The 25,036-nt window shown below is 39.3% G+C and overlaps 1 protein-coding gene across 1 annotated transcript in view; it reads left to right on the top strand.

The window, feature by feature from the left end:
- The window catches only part of LOC104389379 (complement C4-like), a 47,985-nt gene that overhangs the window by 18,923 nt on the left and 4,026 nt on the right, over nt 1–25,036 (top strand). The window contains exons 13-38 of the mRNA XM_009998364.1: nt 1,577–1,768; nt 2,221–2,370; nt 2,810–2,936; nt 3,302–3,373; nt 4,082–4,282; nt 5,161–5,272; nt 5,498–5,568; nt 6,494–6,633; nt 7,747–7,959; nt 9,237–9,288; nt 9,809–9,889; nt 11,488–11,691; nt 13,152–13,227; nt 13,677–13,833; nt 15,360–15,455; nt 15,796–15,964; nt 16,914–17,080; nt 17,521–17,679; nt 18,304–18,363; nt 18,814–18,907; nt 19,651–19,819; nt 20,884–20,971; nt 21,591–21,665; nt 22,675–22,783; nt 24,051–24,140; nt 24,517–24,609. Of these exons, the coding sequence (XP_009996666.1) occupies nt 1,577–1,768; nt 2,221–2,370; nt 2,810–2,936; nt 3,302–3,373; nt 4,082–4,282; nt 5,161–5,272; nt 5,498–5,568; nt 6,494–6,633; nt 7,747–7,959; nt 9,237–9,288; nt 9,809–9,889; nt 11,488–11,691; nt 13,152–13,227; nt 13,677–13,833; nt 15,360–15,455; nt 15,796–15,964; nt 16,914–17,080; nt 17,521–17,679; nt 18,304–18,363; nt 18,814–18,907; nt 19,651–19,819; nt 20,884–20,971; nt 21,591–21,665; nt 22,675–22,783; nt 24,051–24,140; nt 24,517–24,609 (3,217 nt within the window). The remainder of the gene's footprint in view (nt 1–1,576; nt 1,769–2,220; nt 2,371–2,809; nt 2,937–3,301; nt 3,374–4,081; nt 4,283–5,160; nt 5,273–5,497; nt 5,569–6,493; nt 6,634–7,746; nt 7,960–9,236; nt 9,289–9,808; nt 9,890–11,487; nt 11,692–13,151; nt 13,228–13,676; nt 13,834–15,359; nt 15,456–15,795; nt 15,965–16,913; nt 17,081–17,520; nt 17,680–18,303; nt 18,364–18,813; nt 18,908–19,650; nt 19,820–20,883; nt 20,972–21,590; nt 21,666–22,674; nt 22,784–24,050; nt 24,141–24,516; nt 24,610–25,036) is intronic.

Raw genomic sequence — 25,036 nt, 5'->3', positions numbered from 1 at the left:
CTCCATGGTGACCTTATAGCAACCTTACAATATCTGAAGGGGCCCAACAAGAAAGCTGAGGTAGGGCTTTTTACACAGGTGTGTAGTGAGAGGACAAGGGACAATGGTTTGAAGCTTAAAGAGGGGAGATTCAAGTTGGACATTAGGAAAAAGTTCTTGCCTGTGAGGGTGGTGAGATGCTGGAGCAGGTTGCTGAGGGAGGTTGTGGATGGCCCCTCCCTAGAGGTCTTCAAGCCCAGGTTGGATGGGACCTTGGCCCACCTGATCTAGCAGAAGGTGTCCCTGCTCATGCAGGGGGGGTTGGAACTAGATAATCTTCAAGGTCTCTTCCAACCCAAACTATTCTATGATTCTATGATTAGTTAACAGGTAGGTCACTGTTATCATCTCACAAATAATGTCATGAAGTATGATTGAAGGTATTGGCTGTTATGGCCTCAAATAGCATCCTGAAATTAGATCTGAAAAGAAGTTTTGTAAAGAGAAAAGCCAGGAAACAATTCTGCTCAGCCTGGCACCAGGAATGCAAAGTATTTATTTTTCTGAAGGAGACAAATGTGCTCATGAAAGCATTCCAGGAGTGAATCTGTTGAATATCAAATGTGTTTCAATCTCCTCCTTTCCTTTGTCCTAATTTCCCTTGGCAAGTTAAATTTCCTGGGACAATAGGCACCACATGCACCAGTTCCTATGTATTTTTAACAGGATTCTGATATATTGGAATAACTGTATCCCTAGAAGTTAAATTTCAGGTTTAGGGTTTCTTTTAATTGGATGATGTAGCATAGGGTTGGAATTGCCTCTGCCAAGGTCTGGGAAAGCTCCATGTTGGGCACACAGGGTGGGTATACTGAGGCTCTCTCCCAACCTTAGATCATTTAAATGAAGTCAGCAAGGATTTTGGATCAGGGTTTGTTTCAGATCATGGTTTTGTTTCTTCCTAAAGCCCATGCACTATGTGTTTAGGAAAGGTGCATGTATTTTGTTCAGGGAAGAGCAGCACTATCAGTCCTGCTCCTGTGTCTGTTTTCCAATCCTGACAATCCATAAACATAATCAGCATAACATGGGAGAAAAGGAATTAAATAATGCAAGATGGGCTGAAATCAGTTAAAGGCCAGTGTGTGGTGCTTTATCCTGAATAATACTTTTTGGGTGAAACCTCCTGCTTCCAAACCCTCCAGGCCATCTGAAAGATTCAATACTGGCAATCAATTAAATAAAACTGATAGGGGATGATGTGTTCTTGTAGGAGACAAAAATAAAACATCTTTCTAGGACTTCCTTTTTCAAGCTGTAGGACTGGGTGGAGGGAGGTACTTTTGAGTTTGAACCTGGGCCACAGGATGAGTACCTCAGAGGCTTACCACCATTCTTCTGTGCTAGAGACACTGTGTGTTCCAGGCTATTGGTATGCAGGTTGGGAATTAAAACTATTAGGTGCCATTAGAAGAGAATAAAATTTAAATATAAATGGCCTCAGAAAATTCTGTATATGTATATAAAATTATGCAACATAATGCCCAGTATAATGTTTATACAAAATACTTGTTTTCTGTTTGCTTCTTCCTTGCAGGTTGTGGCAAAGGGACAAACTGAGGTTTTGGGAAGGGTCCTCTCCTCAAATAAAGTAATAAACCTTAAAATCACTGAGAAGATGGTGCCTGCCTTTCGCTTTTTAGCTTACTACTTCATTGGGAGGAAGGGCCATGAAGAGATTGTTGCTGATTCTGTATGGGTGGATGTTATGGATGTCTGTGAAGGAAAGGTACTTTCCAAGCAAGTGGCTTTCTTTATTCTATTCTGAAATAAAAACAAAACCATGACATATCAGCAGAGCATGTGCGGGCCTGGGATTAAAAAGGGAAAGATATGATGGAAATTTTCATTTTTATTGGACATTAGGATTCTTGCTAAAAGGTACAACTGGGAAAGGCTCCCAGCAGTGATGGCAGAGATGACCTTCTCCCATAGCATGAAAAAAAATAGGAGTTTCTCTAAGCCTTTATTTCACCTTCCTCTTCCTCTTTTTAGATACCATAGAGTAAAAAGAAAAGATAATTTTTCCCAATGTCATGAAATGCTACTGATGAGAAGTGTCACAGGAACATCCCCCAGCCTTTGACTGCTCACATTCACAGCTGACAGTATTCCCTGCCCAAAGAGTCTTCCCTCTTTGTTAACAAATGTGGTATTTTTGTTTCAATTTTTTCTATTTAGATTAAAGTGAGAACAGAACAAGAGAAATATGAACCAACAGACACCGTCAAGTTACAGATTGAAATGGACCATGCAGGAACAGTGGCCTTAGCTGTGGTTGATAAAGCAGTTTTTATACTGAACAAGAAAAATAAGCTCACAGCCAAAAAAGTAAGATATCTGTGAGGAGAAAATATGATACCTACTACACATGACTAATGAGAGCATCAACATTTAATGAATGGCTATTAATTGCTTAATCAGAGCTTTGCTAAACTTGAAAATATTCTTGCTTTTGCAATTAAGATCTATTTATAGTGGATGTTATACTTAAGATGGGTTCTTTCATGCTACAGCAAAAAAGCTTGTAAATTTAAAAAACAGTACTTGGAGACATTCCCCAGCTAAAACATTCCTCAGCTCTAATCTCATTCTCAAAATGCAGCTTGTTCCATGAGTTTGTCTTGTTTCTGTGAATCAAAGGCTATATTGTTGGTTTTTTTAAATATACATTAAAACAAAACAAAACAAAATCCAAACAAACAAAAACCAAACACCAAAACCACAACCTTTTCCACGTGTGTACAGTCTATGCTATTTTATTTGGCAGGTATTTAATGCTATGAATTCGTATGATCTTGGATGTTCTCCAGGTGGTGGCGCAAATAGTGTTCAAGTTTTTACTGATGTTGGCCTGGCCTTTATATCAAATACAATTAAATCCAATCTCCGGGAAGGTAAGTGCAATCTGCTCTTTTTTTAGATGCCTATTCAAGACCATTACAGATCTGGCTTATTGCTTAAGAATCAGAAACATGTTACTGTGATGTTCTAAGACCTCCGTTGCCTGTGAATTTTAATTTTTCTCTGCTTCCACTGGGTGCTGGCAGCTCATTTAGCACAGATCTTTGCTACAGGGCTTTTCATACCCAGCTCAGCTGGGACAGGCAGCAGTTGGCTGGGGCTGTTTGGTAACTCAGAAATCTGTGGATCTGCTGTGAAAGAGATGGATCTTAAGATGGGTCTTCCATGAATGACCCAAATGATCAGGCTTGGTACTGTCATAGAATCATGACCAAGCTCTTCTGTTCTGCTTTCCCAGGTTATAAATGCCACCAGGATGCCAGAAGGCAGAAGAGATCTTTGGATTTTCAGAGGAAAATGTCAGAAATTGGTATGTCTGCTCATCTGCGTGGCCTGAGAGGCTTAGCAAGGGGAGGGTTAGGGTTAGGGTTAGGGTTGGATGGGATCTAGGGGGTAAGAAGTGATGGGATAGTAAGGGATACCAAGAGATTCATAGTCTCAGTTCTAGTGTTAAATGATATAACATAGCACAAGTATTCTATGCCATGTGACCTGATTTGTCATCTATCAAAACAACCCAAACAATAAAACCAGAGTGGCCCAGCTGCAAATGGAAATAAATACACCAGTTTATATGCTTCCCAAATGGGAAGTACTTCTACTATGTATCTTGTCATGGAAGCAGATATGGCTTTACAATTTTTCAAAATTATTTGTATCATCAGAAAATGTTTTATAAGTCCTGGATTTTTTTCTCAACATTCTACTTTGAAGTTGTGCCAGCTTTGTCACTTTGTGCTCTATTTAAGAGAAGAGCTAGTAGAATACTAGTGTGCCAAGGAGATATTTTTAATTCATCCCTGAATTTGAAGAGAAAGACTAGAATAGAATATTTAGGATGCTCTAAATCTCATACTTTCCTCCTGTGTTTGTGGACTTGTTTAGGACAGGTCTCCTGCCGAAGGGAGGCTGTTGCAGTAATAATTGACATTAATTACAAGGAATTATAGGACAATTAACACCTTACCACTTATTGCTACTTCCACAGCACTAATTCTTGGCTTTAATTATATTGCAGCCAGGAAGTACCTAAATACTGAAGTGAGGAAATGCTGCGAAGATGGAATGAAATTAAATCCCATGAGGTTTACCTGTGCAAAAAGGCTGAGCAAGGTGGCCGGCTCCCCTGAGTGCCTGCAGGCATTCCAGGACTGCTGTGAGAAGGCCACCGAGCTCAGGAAGCAGGCGAAGCGAAGGATCAGAGTGGGCTTGGCACGATGTGAGGAATGGTGACATGCAGCTGCCTACAGAAAAATACCCTTTGTATGGTGACAAAGGATGGTGGAGGGGCATTTTATGCTGTGGGGCCAGGGGAACGTGCTCACGTCAACTTTTCAGTGAGCCCTGCTATAGTGCAGCATCCACCACTATTGCATCTTACAGTTGTACACTGTGAAGGTGGGAATGGGATGGGATAACTTATTGGGAAAAGAAATTAATCACTTTAGCCACCTTTGGACCCAGGATACCTTACAGAGGAGCTGCCTGCACCCTGGAAGGCTGCAAAGAGTGGAGCAGAATAAGGGTTGCTTCCATTCCAGGCTCTGAGTCACCTCACATTAATGATTGTTTTATTAATTCAGCTATTATAACACCCATGTACCTCCTAAACACTACCTGATGAGAAGAGGCCACTTAAGCCAGGAATATTTTCTTCTGTTTCTTCCTTTCTTCTCCCCAGAGTCTCTTTCTGATCACATAAGAGCTGATGTCACACACACTAAGTATCTTGTGTGCAAAAATTACCATATTAAAAGTGTAATTTCTGCTACCTTTTTCCTCAGAACCTCCCTTTCATTCTCTGTCTGTCACAAATACAAGATGGTGGGAATATTTTTACTACGCATTACTAAAAGTGAATATTTTTCTTGTTTGGCAGTGTCCATTTATTGAACTGGAATGAATTATCCTTTTGTTCAGTGACAATCTTTAGTCATTGCTACCCTTTTTTCATTATTTCTTTTGATGCACAAGATGAAACAGATGAAGTCTTTTCATTGGGTATTTTTCTTGCTGCTTTCTCTCTGACAAATTGACTCCCTGTAAGACAGTGTAAGGTCAGTGGCCAAAGACAGAAGCTCCACTCTTGTTTTACAGACTACGATGACCAGGAAGAATTGTTTGATGAAACCTCTGTCAATTTGCGCAGTTATTTTCCTGAGAGCTGGTGGTGGAATTTAGAAGAAGTAAAAAACCCTGGAAACCATAGGTACTGTATTACCTGACTAAGTGAATATCTCTAAATTTGTACAGTGAAATAGGTATCAATAACTGCTTTATGTGTTATCTGATGCAGAGGATTTTAGACTATTTGAAAGTACTTTGTCTCAACAACTGAGAAAATATTTTTTCCTTTCAATGCTTAAAATTCAGCAAATGTCTATGTATACATTTTATACATTCTTTCTAATACATTTTATTTTGTGTTTCTTAGTGTAGAAAACTTTGCTCCTGACTCTATAACTACCTGGGAAGTTCAGGCAATAAGCATATCTCCCCAAAAAGGTATCAGCTTTGGATATTGAGGTTTTTTGTATGGAGCGACAAGGAATGTGTGTTTTGAGGTTCAATGTTATGTTGACAGAATCAGACAGTCTGTACTGAAAAACACAAAGTGTTTTGATAATGACATTTACTCTTCTCTTTTATGCCATACTAAAGCCCAGCTAGAATTTAAGGGCTAGGTGTATGTTTATAAAAACAACATGAGACATGAGCTGGGCTCTGAAGGATGGTGGATTAAACAATCAAAACTGTCTCCTAATCTTTCAAACTGATAAACCATCTCATTTTATCTTCCACATGGCCAGCAAAACCAAAAGAAAGGTAGCAGTGATAATACCACTTTATTCTGAATATTTCTGGGAGCAAGTTCTGGCCATCTCAGAGAAGCATGAAAGTCTTTGGTCTCTGGAGAGCCAGAGATCACCAGGAGACTAGAAGAGGATCAGCAAAGGCTGAACACCAGAAAGCCCAAGTAGTGCTTTCTGGAAGCTCCTGGGGGTTGACTAGAACAGGAAAGAGGGACCAAGGGTCCATCTGTTACTGCCCACTCCCCCTCAGAAAGGGAGGATGATCCAGGGGTTCTATAATGAGCATGGAGTTTGTTTACAGAATGTGATAAAAGGTCATTGTGCTTTACACATGGCCTGGGCAGGAAAAAAGAGCCACATTTCACTCACAAAAGCTGCAGATACTCCTGCCAAATTTCACCTGCAGAAAACCATGACAGTGAAGCTGAGGGGCAAATCATCCACCTCTGAGATAGGTCTCTAGCACTGGTACCTTGAAATGCTCTCTGGAGATGCCTGTCTCTGTCTCCTGCCCTTAACCCCTCGGGGAGCCCAGGCAATGAGTTTTGATTAGATGTCTAACTTCTTACCTGCTGATGTTTTGTGATTCTTAACTCTGGTTATTTTTCTCCTCACAGGATTTTGCATAGCTGACCCCCACACTTTTGCTGTCTTCAAAGACTTTTTTGTATCCCTGAGGTTACCATATTCAGTCAAACGAAACGAACAGCTAGAAATAAAAGCAGTGGTTTACAACTATCTGCCTGAGGATCTCCAGGTAGTATTACCACCAATTGCTGTGTTATCCATATCTACCTAGCTAGCTATACAGAAATGTAATAATTTAATGTACATGACGCAGCCACATTTCAGTGCCCTCCTACAGCCCAGACAACATGTCCCCATTTTAGAAGTTTCCCCAATGAGAGTCCTCAAAATTACCATATAGACCAGATTTCAATCACCATATTACACAGCCATATTCCTTGGTTTTGGATACATCTTCTCCCCCTTCATTGAAATGGCTGATTTTTCACCACTTGCTGATCTGGGCAACCTCCAGCCACTGATAAAGCAAGTACACGAGATACAGAGCTAAATTATGAGCACACAAGCTGATTTGTCATTGAGAAATTTTGTTGTACATGCCATCCACACCCACTTTTTGTCTGCATGTACCACCTATCCAGGTCTGCATATGGCCACAGTTGTCACTGGTCTTAAGGCCTCCAGGATTCTCAGGCTGATACTATTTCATCTCTTCCCATCTCTCAGCCAGCTCTGCTTCACCAGCATCTTCTGAACTTGTCTTGAAAGATGTAGAGTCAGATTGTATAAAAACGTCCTATCCTCCTTACTTTCCTGTGGTTCAAAGGATAGGTTAAAACTGTATTGCAAGTTCAGTGTAATGAAGAAATACTCTCTAATTTATCTTCACAGCCCTAGTCAATGTAGATGAATGTTCACAGACCATAGGGTAACAGAATAATTTTGGTTCAAAAGGTACCTCCAGAGGTCTGTAGTCCAACCTGGTGCTCAGAGCAGATCCAGATAGAGCAAGCTGTTCAGGGTCTTGCTCAGTCAAATATAGAACATCTTCAAGGAGGAAGACTTTACCACCTCTTTGCACAAGCTGTACTTGATCTATTCTCAGTGAAAAAGTTTTCCCATTTTATAGATTGAGAACAGGAAATTCAGGGGGGAAGCTAAAGTGGAACACTTTCCATCTTGCAAAATACCCACATTGCTATTTCTTTTTTAAGCAAAGCTAAAGTTTTCTGTGATGCTTCTTTGTCATTTCCCATTCTTACCTAGACATTGTGGAGTTGGTGTATTTCTCCTGTGCAGGAGTGCTTGGAGCCTGATTGAAGGCATTGCCTTGTCCCCACAGGTTACAGTGAGCATGGAGGCAGTGGAGGGGCTGTGCGCTGCAGAAGAAAGGGAGAAGGCTGTGCAGTTGACACTGGTGGCTAAGGGGAACTCTGCAACACCAGCCTACTTCTCAGTTGTCCCTCTGACTGTGGGAGAAATTCCAATTACAATCACTGCGTTTGCCACAGCTCCTGGGTACAGTGACAGCATTAGGAAGAACCTCATTGTTGTGGTAGGTATAACTAGAGGGCAGGCACTTCATGAATGCATGCTTCTCCTCAAATATGATATTCACCATGTGTGGACAGCTCATGGAGGGAGTGAAATCCTAGAAACATAAGGCTGGAAGAAACTTCAGGAAACCTGCTTCTCAGAAAGGACTGAGCTATAGCATGAGCTATAGCATATATCACCCTGTGATAAGTTTGTGAGTAGTGTATGTGGAAAGAATTGTTCTGTAAGGCAAAATGCCATCCTTCTACCCACAGCACAGCAACAACTTCCTTCATACATTCAGTGTTCATCTCTTAACCTTTAATTTCCAACTGCTTCATCAGAATTTATAAAGTCTTATTCAATTTTAAGGCAAAGTTTGATGTTAATCTAGCAATATTTTGAGGAGGAAATAGCCTCTGCTAGACATGAAGTTTAGCCCTATGTTATTCCTTCTAGTTAATGGATCTTCAAGCTTAACAATAGCATAGGTAAAATATGTATAGGCAAACAAAGATGTTATATTGATTATTTAATGCCTTGGTTCTTTTTCAAGTATAATGAAAAGGAGGAGCCTTTTAATAAAGATGATTTTTGGGAGTCAACACTGACTGCCACAGATCCATTACAGTACCTAGGTAGCCTACTGAGGACAATATTCAACCCACATAAAAAGCACAAAATAAGAAAATTTACATCATTACTGTCAAAGTATAGCCATGTAGGTAAGGACAAAGCATGGGATGTCAGCAACCTGCTGTTGTCACAGGCCATAACTTTTCTAGAGATAGGCACAGACCTCAGTGCTACACCAAAACACTAAGAGTGCCAGTGAAAAGAGTTCTTTTTAAATATATACTGTTGGAAGAGGAAGGAGCGGAAATCAGAAGGAAAAGAAGTTTACGTTTTACCAACAAGATGAACTCAGAACTTGTTGGATTTCGCAAATAAGAGGTTTATAAAAGTAAGTACACCTGTGAACTTGCACATCTTACAAAGCTGAGAATATATTTTCAAGTTTAATTTTTATGAGTTATTTTTGGTTAAATAAATTTCATCCAGGGAATACATCAGTAATAACAAAAAAGTCAGTAGAGTTCACTAACATTATAATTGGGAGATTGAAATTATGACTTTGAGCTTTTATTTTTACCTGGAGAGAAACCTCACTCCAAAATAACCTCTTTCTGCCATCTGCTGGTCTAGTGCGAGGGCAGAGATCATGGCTTTCATGCAGCTTAATTTCAGTTGTGGGTGTTTGCAAAAATATTGATTTTTATTTCCTCATTTGTACAGGCTGAAGGTGTTTTACAGAGAGAAGAAAATACCATTTGCATTAACAGTGACTGTAAGTTACACAAAAAAGTTAGGTATAGATAAGGTTTGGGGTAGGGGTTGTAAAGCCTGGTAGGAATATCTGATGGGTGCAGCAAAATACTTCTTCAGATACAAATGTTGCTTTTATTGACCAAAACTTGTCACAAATCTCTTCATCCAATACATAGCAAGAGACTCAAAGAAGTAAAAATCTTTAAATATCTAGATTTTTTTTGCATAATAGCTGAACTTCAAGTACCGATCTTAAATACTAAGTAGACATCTATTTTGTTTACTAATGGGTGTTACAAGGTATTAAAACCAAGCCTCATTCAAGCCAAGAAAAATATTGCTAATAATTGGAAATTAAATAAATTCTTTAAAGAGAAACATTTCTTTCATAAATTTCCATTTAACATTTCTGACTACACTTCTGTTGAAATTGCCATAAACTGTGAGGTGTTTAACGGAAAGCATGTTCTGAAATGACACTGTACATTTTTATGTTTAAAGCGTTTGGATGTAGTTCTCTGTTTATCATTTGTTTACAGTAAAGTCCCACACACTGGACTTGAACAAGCCATCTGATATGATACCAGGTTCTGATAGTCACGTGTTTGTTAGCCTGAAAGGTAAATACAAAATTTTTGTCAATAGTTTTTCCATAGGTGACAAGAAACATGCCCCTTTGTGCTGCACATTCCTAAATATAGAGACTCTGTTCCATCCTAGTTTTTCTGCCATCATTCAAATGATCTGTGCTGTGTGCTCAGATCATAAAACAAAACAGCCCCAAGGCTGATCTCATATTTTCCCTCCTGTGAATAACTCCTATTCACTTATATTTCATATAATAGCTTTATGAAGTTCATCCTGTGCCCAGGCTAACTTTATGGGAACGCCAGAGAAGAAGGGAAGAGTTCACCTTCTCTAGTAACCCCACACTGCAGGGTTCTGTAGAAATCTGCTTTATTCTTCAGAAAGAAGGCTGCTTGACTGGAAAGTTCTGTTTTACTAAAGATAAGATACATGCAATAATAGAATTATAGAATCATTAAGGTTGGAAAAGACCTCTAAGATCATCCAGTACAACCATCAACCCACCACCATCATGCCAACTAAACCATGCCCTGAAGTGCTTAGGTCCACACGTTTTTTAACACCTCCATGGACGGTGACTCCACCACTACCCTGGGCTGCCTCTTCCAATGCCTGATCACTCTTTCAGTAAAGAAATTTTTCCTAATATCCAAACTAAACCTCCCCTGGTGCATCTTGAGGCCATTTCCTCTTGTCCTATCACTGGTTACCTGGGAGAAGAGACCAACCCCCAACTCGCTAAAACCTCCTGTCAGGTGGTTGTAGAGAGTGATAAGATCTCCCCTCAGCCTCTTTTCTAGATGACACAACCCAGTTCCCTCGGCCACTCCTTGGAAGACCTGTTCTCTAGACCCTTCACCAGCTTCTTTGCTCTTCTCTGGACAGGCTCCAGCACCTCAATGTCCTTCTTGTAGTGCAGGGCCCAAAACTGAAAACATTATTCAAGGTGCAGTATAATCATATATGAATTAAATCAAATTATGGTATACAAATATATATATATATTTATGCATATGTATTTTTAAAACATAAACTAGCAAGTACTCTTATTAATGTTTTGTTTGTTGTTTTTTTTTTTTCCCAGAAAATGTAAAATAATGCATTCCTGAAGCACAGAATACTGGCTTCCATTTCAAATCACTGTTGTAAAGTATGGGAATGCTTCAATTCATCAAATGAGAAAAGTGCAGAGAGGAGAAACAAAACCAAAACTAAACTAAACAAAAAACAAACAAATCATCTGCACAAAAAGTTTGGCATAATTAAGGCCTGACTTTTTGCCCTTTGTGGGAGGATCAAGTCTGGTTTGACAAGACTTTTTCAGCCCAAACCTGAAGCACCAGTCTTTCCTCCTTCTCTTTGCTTCCCTGCCTCTGGTGGCCTCAGGACTCTTTCTCCTCTGCACTCACTCGGTGCCCCAGCCTCCCTTCTCCAGTGTTCATAGGGCTTGGGACATCATCCTTGTCCTTCTCCAGCCTTAAAAAGTCATAAGCTGCTGAAAACAGTGTCTAATAATGAGAAGTATCAGGCTGCACTGGAGTGTCAACGTACAGTTACTGTCACCATTCTTCATGTTACATCAGCCAGCTTTAAACACAGTATGTATTGTGGCTTGTGTTTTTCACAACAGGAAATCTCATGGATGAGTCTGTTGAGAATTGTCTTAGTCTCACTGGAGTTGAGAAGCTCATTAAACTGCCTACAGGCTGTGCAGAGCAAACAATGGTGAAAATGGCCCCTGCAGTCTATGCTATTGAGTATTTGGATGCCAGCGAGCAGTGGGTGAACATGGATCCTGAAAAGAAGGAGGAAGCCATCAAGATGATTGAGAAAGGTATGCAGCAAAAGTCTCAAAGACCAACGGGCACTGTCAGTGCTGTCCTTCAGCTCTGCACACTAACCATTGCTACTCACCAAAGGAGTGAGCGTTATCCCACAGAAATGCCTCCGACAATCTTCAGACAGACATGAAAGAAGTGGTGAGGAGGATTTAGGTGACTAATTGCCTACATCTGACATTGCACAGTATTGACATCCACAGTCTACCCTCTCACTTGTCTAGTTTAGAAGCAGAAAGTAAAATATGAGCTGATTAATGTCACCTCTTTTCAGAGTAAATGGTTAGCAAAGGCCAGCTGATCATTTCCTCCTAATGTAGATGTGCAGAATAGATCAAGATTAATCATGTCCTGTTTCTCCCCATAGATCATAGGCAGTGCTTAGGATTGCCAGCTGGGATGTAGACATCTCTGTTGGAGATGTCTGTAGTTGGCAAGTATCTCTTGACAACTAATGAAAGTCTCAGAGGTAATCATGCTATTGACAGTTTCTCTTCCATACTCCTGTATTCATTATATGAGCTAGAATGATCTTGGACCAACCCAGGGAGGGAGTTTCCTTAGGAACAGGACAGCTGCAAAGCTGTTTCTTGAAGACCCCACTCCAAGATGGGATCTGGAGTTAAATGCACAACAAAGCCAGGACAACATATGGAAATGGAGTTGTTCCAGTTTACAGGCACAAATATAGAGCCCAAGAGTTGTCAGTATTGTGGCAGGTGCAGCTGATCTTTCTAACTGTAGTAGTGTGCACATAGCATAAAGCAATACAAGGTACTTGTTTTTATGATCTTCAGACAACATGTGACATATTTCATCAGTGAAAATTAAAGGTATAAGTAGAGATTAAAAACCTGCTAAGAGTTGCTGAACTGAGGTCTTAGCCTATTTACCTAGGATTCCCTGAAGTCACATGAGATTCTGCTGATGAGGGTTTGGTATTATCAGCAGCATTTAGTCCCTATTTCATGTTTTTATTGATTCTTATCAAAGTTCAGCAGATAGAAGATGGGTTGTGTGGCTATGATAGACTTTGTCAATATAATAGCAGTCAAGACCAGAAGCCACAACTTGTAATTTCCTATGATGTTTTGTATATTTTTTTATTCCTTACACCATAAAGAGAACAGCTTGAAAAGTTGTCAGTAATGGGAAATATATTTCCCAATATTCACTACACAGAAAATGCTTTGTAACTATAGATACCTGCAGTTTCCAGGTTATTCTCATGATTCAATTAAGTCAAACAAGACAAAACACCTTCTAAGCCTAAAGCTTTTTCTGTGTCAAACGCCTGCTGACCCAATCACTTCCAGCTTAATGTACCAGAGAACATCTCAATCTACTCTTCCACTAGTCAATACTGTACATGTCCATGTTAATCCAAGTAATGTATGAGAATGCCCAAGAAATATGTGTATCACCTGAACAGTTATTTCCTGTCTTGTTCATGCAGGTTATACTAGAGTGCTTGAGTTTCAGAAGGTGGATGGCTCCTATGGAGCATTTAAGTCAATCCCCAGTAGTGTGTGGTAAGTGTATTTTTCCATTTGATTTTCTTTACTTTTTGTTGGTTTGGTTTGGTTTTTTTTTTTGTGGTTTGTTTTTCTTGTTGTTGTTTTCCAAAATACTTCTGTTATCATTTGATACATTAGAAGTTTTTCTGGGGAATGGATTTTCAAAATCTGGAGGGCATGGTGTTGCCTGTGTATTTTTGTCATAGATAGTCAACCCTCTTAGTCTCTGAGCATGTTTAGTCCTTGATGAATAAGATTTCTACTGATCCACTGATTATTTTGCATTTGTCACAATGAAGAAATGTGCATGCTGATGTTGAATGAGCACTCTATAGTGAGTGCACTGTATTGAATATGATTCTATGTACAAAATTAGTATGTTCCTTTCCCTGTCAATATACTCTTCTGTAAATACATGTCAGCACAGGTTTGGAACTTTCTTTTTTGTGTGTGTGTGTGTGCAGGTTAACTGCATTCATTGTTAAAGTACTCACAAGGTGCAGAGAATTCATTAGTGTCCAAGACAGTGATATACACAAGTCGATTTCCTACTTGATTAATCAACAGCAGGCAGATGATTCATTCCATGACCATCACCCAGTACTGGACAGGACTATGCAGGTAGGTCATCCAAATTTAGAAAAAGCTGTTGCACATTTAGGGATGGCAGGGATCAAAAGGAATATTATTAGTTGTTGAGTAGCAAGAAAAGTATCTAAAGAAAACAAATCTGTAATGTAACAAGTACAAAATCTGTAATGTAAAATTAATTTGTTAAAAGATCTATTATGCCAGTTCCATAGCTAGCACTTCATCACTTTTATCTTTTGATCCAGTCTTAAATAATTTAGCAGCTGACCTATGCCTCTAGAGCACTTAGAAAATTAATTCTCAGATATTTATGCTTGCTAAAAATGTATATCTTTTATTGCCAAAGGCAATAGAGCCATAGAATTGTAATTTAGTTTTGAAGGGACCTCCAGGGACATCTAGTTGAACCTGTGCTAAGACCAGGTCTAGTTAGAACTAATTTCACAGAGCTGTGTCCAGCCAAGTCTTGAATACCTCCATGGGTGAGGATCCCACAGTCTCTCAATGTTTAACTTCTCCCATGATGAAAAGAAAATAAATAATCTTAACACCTAATTTGAATTTTCAGTTCCATACATTAATCGACATATCCCCTATAATTGTCCAGAAACACAAAACTGTAACACAGCTAGGATTTTAAAAGAACGTGCATCTTCCAAAAATCATTGAAAATGCAGATACCTCTGTAGTGATCTTATATGGAAAAAAATGTAAGAATTTTATTAATGACCTTTGTCAAATCACTAGTTAGACTTTCACCCTGAAAGCCAGTTTCACAGTTGATGTAATACTGCCGGTGGCACAGGGGAACAGCTCAAGAACTGAACAAAGATTTTTTTGACCTCTGCTCATTCTGAGATATTTACCTTCTATTTTACATTTGCTTCAGGAACTGTGCATGATAATTTTGTACAGAGGCTTAAGTCTTTCCAAGCAAAAAACCTGTCCTCCTAAGGATAAACATTTGGGGCTAAGTGAAAAAGAAAGTTGTTGGCAAAAGTTGTTAAAGGTTGTTGAAGATCCTAAGGTTGTTGTCAAAGAAGAGCACAACCAAAAGAATCACAAAGAATAACAGGAATGAAAATTCAGATATTTATGGGGAAAAAGCTAATGAGAGCACTGTGTTTAGTATATGAAGAAGAGGAATAAGAAACTATCTAGTAATGGAGTGTAAATAACTTTACAGGAGAAAAGTTCTGGGTGTTAGAGGGCTCTTTAGTCTATGGGGTGTGCTTGGAAATTTTAAGCATGAATATTCCAATGAGAAACTGTAGATTTTTAACTACAAGTTAAGTAATTAAATATTTTGTTACCAGCTGAAGGATGTATCAGGTTCCTTATCTCTTAACATTGTTTCGTGAAACGTGACTGCAATTTTAGAAGAGATACTTTAGGTGGACACAAGTTACTGAGCAAAAATAAAAGGTAAAATGACATTGTCTGCAGCCAGATGCTCTGATAAGAGGTCCCTGACTGTATGACAAGTGATTTTCTAAACTTTATCACAACCTTACACATGTACATTTAACTTTTCCTTTTCATGTTTTGTCCTTCAGGGTGGCATTGGGTCAGCAGAAGAGGATTTGGCATTGACAGCCTTTGTAACCATAGCATTGCAACAGGCTGTACAAGCCTACGACTCACTTGATGGGGTAGGAAGCCTGACTTTTATCTTTAAGTCTGAAGGGTATTGCTCAATGGCATGTCCACCTTACTATCTCACAATGATAATAGGTAATGATGATGATGACGAGGAGGTAAAAGTCCATTTACATCCATGGTAGATAAGAAAAGATGCCGTGGCCTATTGATGTACAAGGTGTTTCAAGCTACACACTCCATCATAAATGGCTTTAATCACTAAGCAAAAAACATGAAAATTGTCTCAAAAATTGCTACAGTGAAGTTTTCTAATTTCCTAGTACTTTGACCAGCAGTAACAGTTAGCAGGGCTGAATGACCTTTCCAAATGGATCCATTCTCTTTTCACAGGTACAGGGGATTAGACGAGCAGTGACTTACATGAAAAATCAACTTTCAAGAAATACTAACTGCTATTCTACAGCCATCACTGCTTATGCTCTGACACTTGTGAGCTCTGAAAGTGAAGAAGCTCGGTTTGCTAAAGAAAAATTAAGAGACTGTTCTACTTTTGATGCAGGTAATGGTAACCATTCTTTAAAATTCAGTTAGAAAGCACTTTTGCACATTAAAGCACTCTGTGCACTCATTAAAGTGTATTTGTTATTTTTGTTTGAATAAAACAAATTCAAGTAAATTAAGACCATTTAATTTCATAGAAACTTATTTGCATATATTTAATATACTTAATTATTTAAATTACACAACTAAATATTTCAATGTTGGAATTACAGTATGCAAGTTGTATAATTAATATAACTATAAAGTAACTACTTAGCATTGTGAAGTTTGGATCATGATCTTACCCGATTCTGGAATTGGAACAAAACCGTGGTAGTAATTTACCTTTTCTACTTCCCTTGTTGCCTACCAAAGTCTTCACACCCCTAAAGTGGAAGTAAAAAACTACATATAGGATTAGTCCATACTGGATTTGTGATCAAGAGAGAAAGTGTCTTTTCCAGCCCTTTTCAAAGCCCCTCACCAGTCCTGAGTGCTTTATTCCAGCTCCACATGGATGTCAACTCTTTCCAACTCAATGTGTGGCTTTGGTCAATGCTGAGTCAGTTGGTTGTGTGGCTGCACTGACACATCATTAATTTCTCCCAATTTGTTTGGTTTACAGTTTAATAAAACATAGTTTCAGCGTAGGCAATATGCATCCTCTTAATCAAGACTGGATGTGTGGGCATAATTAATATCATAATCTCTTGGGGAACATCACACACAATGCTACCACTCCATCAGATGAACATTGCTGCACAGTGGGATCATTAAGCTGTGATGGCTGGATAAGTCAAAATTCAAAACTGTTGTTTTCCTTTTCCACTATCTTTTCTTCCCAAATGATTTTCTGACAGTGCCTGTGTCTTGTGGTTCCTCAGGGCTATGACATGAAATATCTGCTGTGTAGAAAAATAATAATTTTGGGCAAGTGTATTTACAAAGTTACTGAGTTACTCTTGCAGCGAAGCAGCAGCGCTACTGGGGGAACGGCAAAGATGCAATCTCGGTGGAAACCACTGGCTACGCGTTGCTTCAAACACTGCTCCTGAGAGACCTGGAGTATGCAAGGCCTATTGCTACGTGGCTGACAGAAAGAAGGAACTATGGTGGAGGATTCTGCTCTACACAGGTGCCTGGCCCACAGTCTGGGTGGAGTTTCTGGGGGAGGGAAGAAAATGGAAGCCTCAGAAAGATTTTCTCACTTGGATTTGAAAGCATCGTAACAGTTAATCCTGAACTTCTTTGGTGTCTGAAGCACTAAAGATTTTGGTTCCTTAATAGAAAATGGGCCAAAATAAAAGTTATAAGCCAGCAAAGATTCTTTGCCTTTATGAAGACTTATGATAATCAGAGATTAGAACTCCAGTGGTTTTAGGATTTTAATGCTAAGAGAAGAAGCTGGAAAATAAAAGAAATAGTCTGCGCAGGTAGGAACAGACAGATGCAGGAGAACTTCAAAGTGGAAAAAAACATAAAACTGAAAAATATCTTCAGGTGACTGAACATGTGATCTTAGATGTTGAAATAAACTGGCATAATTGTTAGATTTTTGCATTTCTTTCTCACTAGGACACAGTGGTGGCCCTAGAAGCTCTGTCAGCATACAGCATACAAACATTGAACACTGCATCCACCAACCTGACTGTAAATCTGGGAACACCTGGAAAACAACATGACTACAGTATTACTCTGACTGATACTGGTGACACAGTTCAGAAAAAGCTAGAGGTACACAACGATTCATTGTTTCAAACCTTTTTCCTCAAGACACTGGGGAGAAACATTAGATCATCTGGCTTAGGTTTTCTCATGTTGAGCAATCATGGCACACCTGGTTTGCAATATTTTTTAATAATTAAATCAGTAAAACAACATAAACTTTTTAAAGAAAAAAAATCAACAGCTACTTAGAAGCACAACTTAGAGGCCCTTTCTTGCCTATTCAAGGACCCTGGTGACATGAATCTCCCCTAATAGTGAAGAGCAGCCAGGAGCCCAAGTCTTACTAAGAAATGAGGAAGAAGAGTAATATGCTGGTATTTGTGATGTTGGGACCTGTGAAAATGTCAAATCCAGGGTACAGAGGAGAGAGTTAAGATGGGAAAATATGTCTCCTGGGCCCCACGATGGCACAGTAAGATGCATCAGCTCAGCATACTAAAAATCTTATAATACTTGAGGTCTCATAACTCCTTCTGTATCTAAAGATTTTCTCTACCCCAGTTTTGAAGGGTAAAGGCATAGAAAATCATCAAAACTGCAGGAAGATAAATTATCTATTGCTGAGCTGACCAAATGCTGCCTAAATCTCTCTCTTTTGTTTATTTATTTCTTTCTTTCCTTGTTTTGCAGTTTGAACTTGGGAGAAAAGTTGAAGTGTCTGTAGATGGCAGAGGAAATGGGACAATGAGTGTAAGCTGTAAACCAGAAATTCAGAGTCCAACTGGACTTCTTCTAATCCCTTTTTGAAAACACAGTGAGAAATTACTTGCCATGGCTTCATCCTTTGTGTTCCTACCTCCAAATTTCTAAAAATCATGGTCTACAAACTGCCTTGGTGTGCAGTAAATTTTCCTGGTTTTCAGTGTAGGTCCATTAAATGCTTATAGAGGAGGATGGAGTTTGAAAGGCCCCTTCGTGGTTGGGAATGGAAAATTATCTCAAAGGTCCCACGCTATTTGTGATGTGCATCTTCTGCTTATACCCATGGCGGTCCTCTGTGACCAGCCTGTGCATCTGGGAGACCAGTGTTTCTTTTCACAGTTCCTTGTCCCATCAGCATTTGCTGAAGTCCTGGATGAGTAAATACCTTATAATTTAAATTATATTTTTAGTGGTTAGCTGTTTGTGTGTTCGTTTTAGGTCCTAAAAGTGTACTGGTCTTCTGAGCTGAAGAACAACTCGTGTAATGATTTGATTTTGACAGTGGAAATGGAAGGGAGTATTAAATACTCTGGTGAGTGAAAAGGGAAGACGTTGGCTCTCAGAGGTAACAATTTTGACCAGCTGCTAGTGATACTTAATGGCTTCCAACCTTGGAAAGTGGGAATGAATGAATGAAACAAGGAAAGACAGAGGTTTCTGAAACTCTGCCTAGCTATTGTTTCATTCAGCTTATTCAAGTTTTTATATAGTTTAATAACTACCTGTAAGACTGTAAGTGCAGCCGGTACCTAACAGGTACTATTAGTAACTCTTCTTGGTTACTGAAAGGAAAGTGAGGTAAACTCCCTTCATGGTGCTCCTGTCTGCCATGAGGGGAAAGCCCAGCTGAGTTCCCCTAGTAAGGTACCTACCATGTAGTCCTTCTTTGAGGTAGATCTGTCATAGGTTTTGCGTATGAGCAAGACTGTTTTCCATCCCCTGAAGTGTGAATTTATTATCCTCTCTGCCTACATCTGCTTTTTTTTTTTTTTTTTTTTTTTTTTTTCTGTTTCAGTAGCTCACTTCTGGAGGCAGGAATTGTTCTTCACATATTTATATATAGCCTAATCCACATTCTTAGTGAAATCTGTTGGCTATTCTAACTCTAATTATCTCTAAAATTTTAACTCTGAATGATTTAGAAATACTGAGATAAAACCCATATAAATACTGAGATAAAACCTGTAGAGACAACATGACTGTCCAATTGTTTTATCATTATACAAAAGGAGCCAAATTACTGGGTCCTCAGCCATTTTTGTCTGTCACCTTCAGAAGCTGAATACTCTGATGAAAACTATGATTATGAGGACCCATCTGCTGCAGATAGTGCCACATTTGAGCCACTATCTGAAATTGAGTGGTTTGATATCCACAGCAGAAGGAAAAGGGATGTGGTGTCTCCCAGTAAAGCAGAATTACTGCAGTACAAAGTCTGTGTCAGGTAGGTCTGCAAGATCACCTCACCATTAGAAAATAATTCATTTCTGTTTGTAATTCTTCTTGGTCACCCTCTTCATATCTGCAAGCTTAGTATCCAACTTGGTGATCTGTGAGACTGAATACATGGTAAGTCTGCATCCTCTCTCCTTTGGCAAGAAAATAGTTTTCCACACACTGTTATTAAGTTTAGACTGTTTGCGTAGACCTGAGATGTCCATTTGCAGTGTCTGGCCCATCAAACTCTCAGTAGACTCTAAAGCACCTGCCTGGCTAACAATCTGAAAGAAGTCTTTTATTCACAATGGAATTGGAATGCAGTAATAACATCGAGCTTCATTGCTTTCTGGAGAGATGCTGTTAGTTCCTTTGTGGTTACACTCTGGCCTCATGTAACAGAAAAGCTGTCTACTACTATTTGAGAGAGGAGGCAGAAGAGATACACCATTGTGGCAAACAAGAAGCAGGCAAGGGCAGAGCTAGTGAGAAAGAAAACCTCCCATGCAGAATTAACCTGAAACATCTGCTTTGGCTCCCCTTCACAAGATGGCAAGGGTAGCACAAGGACAAAGTAATGGTTGTCCTCCTGAGTTCCTCTTCTAGAGCTATGAGAATTATCACCTTGGACAGCAAATGTGATGTAAATTTGACTTTGTCCATGAAAAATTAGGATAAATTCATTTTCTCACTCCACTCTTTAGATAATAGAGAACAGACACTTTGTCAGTGCTGTTTACCATCCCAGTCTTCAGCAGTATTTTATGGTGGGATGGGCTGTCCTTTGAAAGTAATTGTTTCTGCCTACCATCTATAAATAAAAATAGATTAGAAGCTCAAGCAAAATGCTTGGGTTTTAGATGACCATTTGACTAGTTTAGATGACTACTTTTGCCCCATGACTCTTAAAGAGGTAGGCAGCTAATTTTCAAATTAAAAACCACTTAGCAGAGTTAAATGAACCAGAATGATTGATTTGTTTCACCATTAACAAGCCTGAACAGCCAAACTCTTCAGAGCAAGCTCGCTGTTCAGTACAGATTTTCACTGATGATGGTCTCCCTCATAAAGGTCCACAGGTTCCAATGTACCAAAGATGTCCCTGGTTGACCTCTCTCTGCTGAGTGGCTTGGAACCTGACACGAAGGATCTTGAGCAGGTTAGAAACACACTTTTCTGTGTCATATTTTCTATATAGCCTTTTCTATAGAGAATTTGTCTTCCTAAGTCTTTCCAAAGTCCACAGAATGAAGAAGGGAAAACAGATTTTGGATAGATATATTTTCATTCTTCTTACTCCGATAAAATATTCACAGAATATACATACAAGAAATGAAAAGCTTGAGGTGAGCAGAGTTCCATCTTCTAAGAACTTTGTAATAGAAATTAGGGCAAAGCTTAGCAGGACACTTAAATACGTGCCTATCCTTAACAAAAATTTCTGTCCCCACTGACAGTGTTGTCCCCTGACATGTCAGGACAGTGTGCCCTGTGCTTGCAGGGGGGGATGCAAGCACATCTTTTAGAGGAAGCTGAAAAGTGACAGGGAGATGGGGCACAGCTCTCTGTAAAGGTGGCTACAGGGTTCTGGGTTCTGGAGCCTGCTCAGCTGGGGGAGGTTTGCCCAGATTCATGCTTCCAGGGACTGTCTCCTTTAGGGAGGAAGAAAGGGCAGAATATAAAGAAAATAGCTGAAAAGAAAACTAGAATGCAGAGGTTGGTAGCAAGGTGTTCCTGTTATGCTGGGGTTTTTTTCCAATGTATTTGTTTTCCTGCAGCTGGTGATGTCTTCAGACCAGTACATTCAGCACTTTGAGTACAAGGAAGGAAAGGTTTTGCTTTACTTTGGTGAGGTAAGCAAACCCAAAGATTTCCCATTTTCTGCCGTTTCAGACAGCTTATAAAGACTTTTTAAAAAATCTAATCATTCTTGGTTTTCACACTCCATTACCCTCCTGTGATTTTTGTTATCTATCGTAATTGAATAGCTCAGCTGAAAGAGGGTGGAAGAGGGGAATTATGTAAATATGCACCTTCATTCTCCACCTTTCTGTGTTCCAGGAGATGTAGCCCATGTTTCAGATTTTGGCTTTGGCATAAAAAAAATTAGAAACTTTCTCTAGCCAGAAGAGATGTTTTTCATCCAAGATTAACAAAGTGTTAACTGGTGGTCCTGTAAATTCCAACATGGACACCTTGTATGTGAAGTTCAGTATTTCTGGATTGAGATACATATAGTGACAAACAAATGTAAACATCAAACCCTCTAGCTCCTGTGTATATTTATCCATATTTTGAATAATGACTTCACCCTACACCCACTTGAGTTGTTTCACCTCCATAGTGAAGGCTTGGGGGTCCCTATAGAAAGCACATACAGGGCAATTATTTTTTTAAATGTAAGATGATAGAGAAATGAAAAAATGTAAATGTTATTGCTGTTATGACTGCCCTAGGAAGTTTGTGAATTATTATAGGTCAAAATCTGTCCCTTTTTTACTAAGCAAAGTGTATGCACTGGCAGCTGCTGGTACAGGACACACTGTGAACATCAGTTACACCCATTACTCCTGTGTTAAGTGGCTTTAGGTGAAAGCTGAAAAGTAAAACCCAAAGTAGTGAGTTTGAGTTTCAAACAGAGCAAACCTGCACACATCTTCTAAAACTACCTTTACCAAGCTTAGCTCATCTGCAAAATCTCCCAATAAAATAATGGAAGGAAATGCCCTATTCAAGTTGAGGCTACAGCTATGCCATCAGAAACAAGCATTTAACAGCTAGTACAAGCACAATATAATAAGGAACTGACTGGGGAGAAAGAGTTAATCTACTTGTCATAACTATTGCTCTTTTTTCCTCCAGCTCACAAGTGGACCAGACCCAGACTGCATATCATTTGGGGCAAAGCAAATCAATCCCATGGGCTTGGTTCAGCCAGCAAATGCCATCCTTTATGATTTTTACAATCCAGGTAAGGGCACAAAAGGAAAAAACAACAACAACAACAGAAACACCAACAGATACATAACTGATTGAACAAGAAACCCTCAAGAACAAACTCCAATCTATAAAAAGGTGGTTTTGATATAGTTTGTGAAACCACGTGGTTTTGTCAAACGTTAAAATAACCTGCCTCAAATACTGTCTTTTACTACCATGACTTAAGACCATCTAAATAGGCATCCTCTCAGGAAGGGTTTGTTATTGAAAATGGACTGAAAATTACAGAATCACAGGTTGTTTTAGTTGGAAGGGACCTTAAAGATCAGCTAGTCCAACCCCTAGTTATGGGCAGAAACACCTTCCACAAAGCTAGGTTGCTCCAAGGCCCATCCAACCTGGCCTGGAACAATCCCAGTGAGGGGACAGCCACAGAATATACAAACTTTTACATTCATGGATTTATAAATCAGGTTTCCTGAGTTCCTGTTTCTCATTATGCTTTTAAGCATGTTCCACTCACATTAGCTTTTTGGTCAGACTGCCTTTCTATGCGTCTAAGATAGGCAACTTTAGAGGTTTGGCTTATGTACTGTGCTTGCTGAGGGAACCAGTCGTGTTCCCCATTTAGAGAAGGTTAAATAAAAACCATCCCAATTTGTCAGAGTAAGTAATGTTTGAAAATGAGGTCAAATTCCTTCCTTGCCTGAAGCTGAGGGATACAAGACAGTTTACACAAGGTTTAAACCATTAACTATTGGTGAACCTATCTCCTTCTTCAGAAATAGTGCAGTGCTCACTGTAGTTCTATGAACAAAAGATATTTTTAAGAGGGATGTTTTTCAGAGGAAACAAACAACCAAAAAAAGGGCAAGAGTACAACTTTAGAAAAACCCCAAAAAAGAACACAAGCTAAACAAAACCAAACCAAAAAGAAAAAACACAAAAAAACCACAAATAAACAAACAAATAAAACCACCCCCAAAACCAAAAACCAAACCAAGAACAACCTTCCCAAAATAAATAAATAAATACACAAATAACCCCCACACACAATTAACAAGAAAACTGAACAAAACCAAAACCCAAGCTAGGTTGTTGCCCAGCTGAAAGGCAAGGTGATCCCTGTACTCTAGGTGTCTAGGAAATAGGACTTTCTGGACTGCTGATGTGCATCTAACCCCTTAGTGTTCTGGTTTCTCTGGGCAAGGGAAAAGTTGGGCTGCAAGTGTGGGTTCTTCTGCATAGGCTTCCCAGCTGAGCTCTCTGAGACAAGCCATTTTGTTGCTTCTTCACAGACAGAAAGTGCAGCATATTCTACAATGCTCCCCAGCACAGTGCCATGCTCTCAAAGGTGTGCAACGCCAAGGTCTGCCAGTGTGCAGAAGGTAAGGGATGACTAACCAGGCTGGTCTAAAAAAAAGATAGTTACATCTATGAACCATTAATTTGAGAGCTGCTAAGCCCAGAAAGGACAATTATGATTATCCTAATGCATAATAGATGACACAGAGTACCCTCTAGTGTGGTCAGTACCAAATCGAAAGCTTCTTTTAAGATATCCATGATTGATTTGGCAGTTGAATGCAAGGTGTGAGCACATACGCATACATGCATATGTAAAAACCCTCCCCAGAAAAGTTTTTCTGCTACTTTATTTTACTTTCTGTTACAGTGTTGAGTGAATGGATATGTGTAAACTGTATTTTACTTAAATATCTATGCCTACAGAGACAGATGTAAAATTTATTTTCTTCACTCTAGGTCCCTGTCCAAGACAAAGACTGACTTTCAGTAAAGCTGTAACAACTGACACACGCTTTAGTTTCGTCTGCTACCATCCTATTGCAGATTATGGTAAGGTACAAAAGGCAACGGTCAATTTTGTTTAAACATAGATATTTTTTACTAAGGAAAAAATTGCCTTTTTATGTGCCAAGACCTCTCCTCAAATGAGTAGGGTTTCTGTATGTGGCCTAGTAGGCTGAGATAAAATGAAGTCATGTGCCATCACAGTCATCAGGAGGGAGAAAGAGAAAAGTGAGGGCCACAGAAAGATGCAGTTGGGTGTTGGGGGAAGGAAGCATGGACAAATTACATTACATGGTTTAGAAAAGCCCCGTGGTGTGTGCACAACCATCCCCTTCATCTCTACTATTACAGGACAGAGATGAAAAGTAGGCTTTGTGTGACATGCCATAGCTGAGCAGCTCCTTCTGTGGAGCTAGACAGATATTTTCTTCTTTGTTGATTTGGCTTTCTGACCTCTTCTTTGGATGGAAAG

The sequence above is a fragment of the Chaetura pelagica genome, unplaced genomic scaffold (genome assembly GCF_000747805.2).
Source record: "Chaetura pelagica isolate M959 unplaced genomic scaffold, ChaPel_1.0 scaffold105, whole genome shotgun sequence".
Lineage (NCBI taxonomy): Eukaryota > Metazoa > Chordata > Aves > Apodiformes > Apodidae > Chaetura > Chaetura pelagica.
This window is presented reverse-complemented; position numbering and strand designations above follow the sequence as displayed.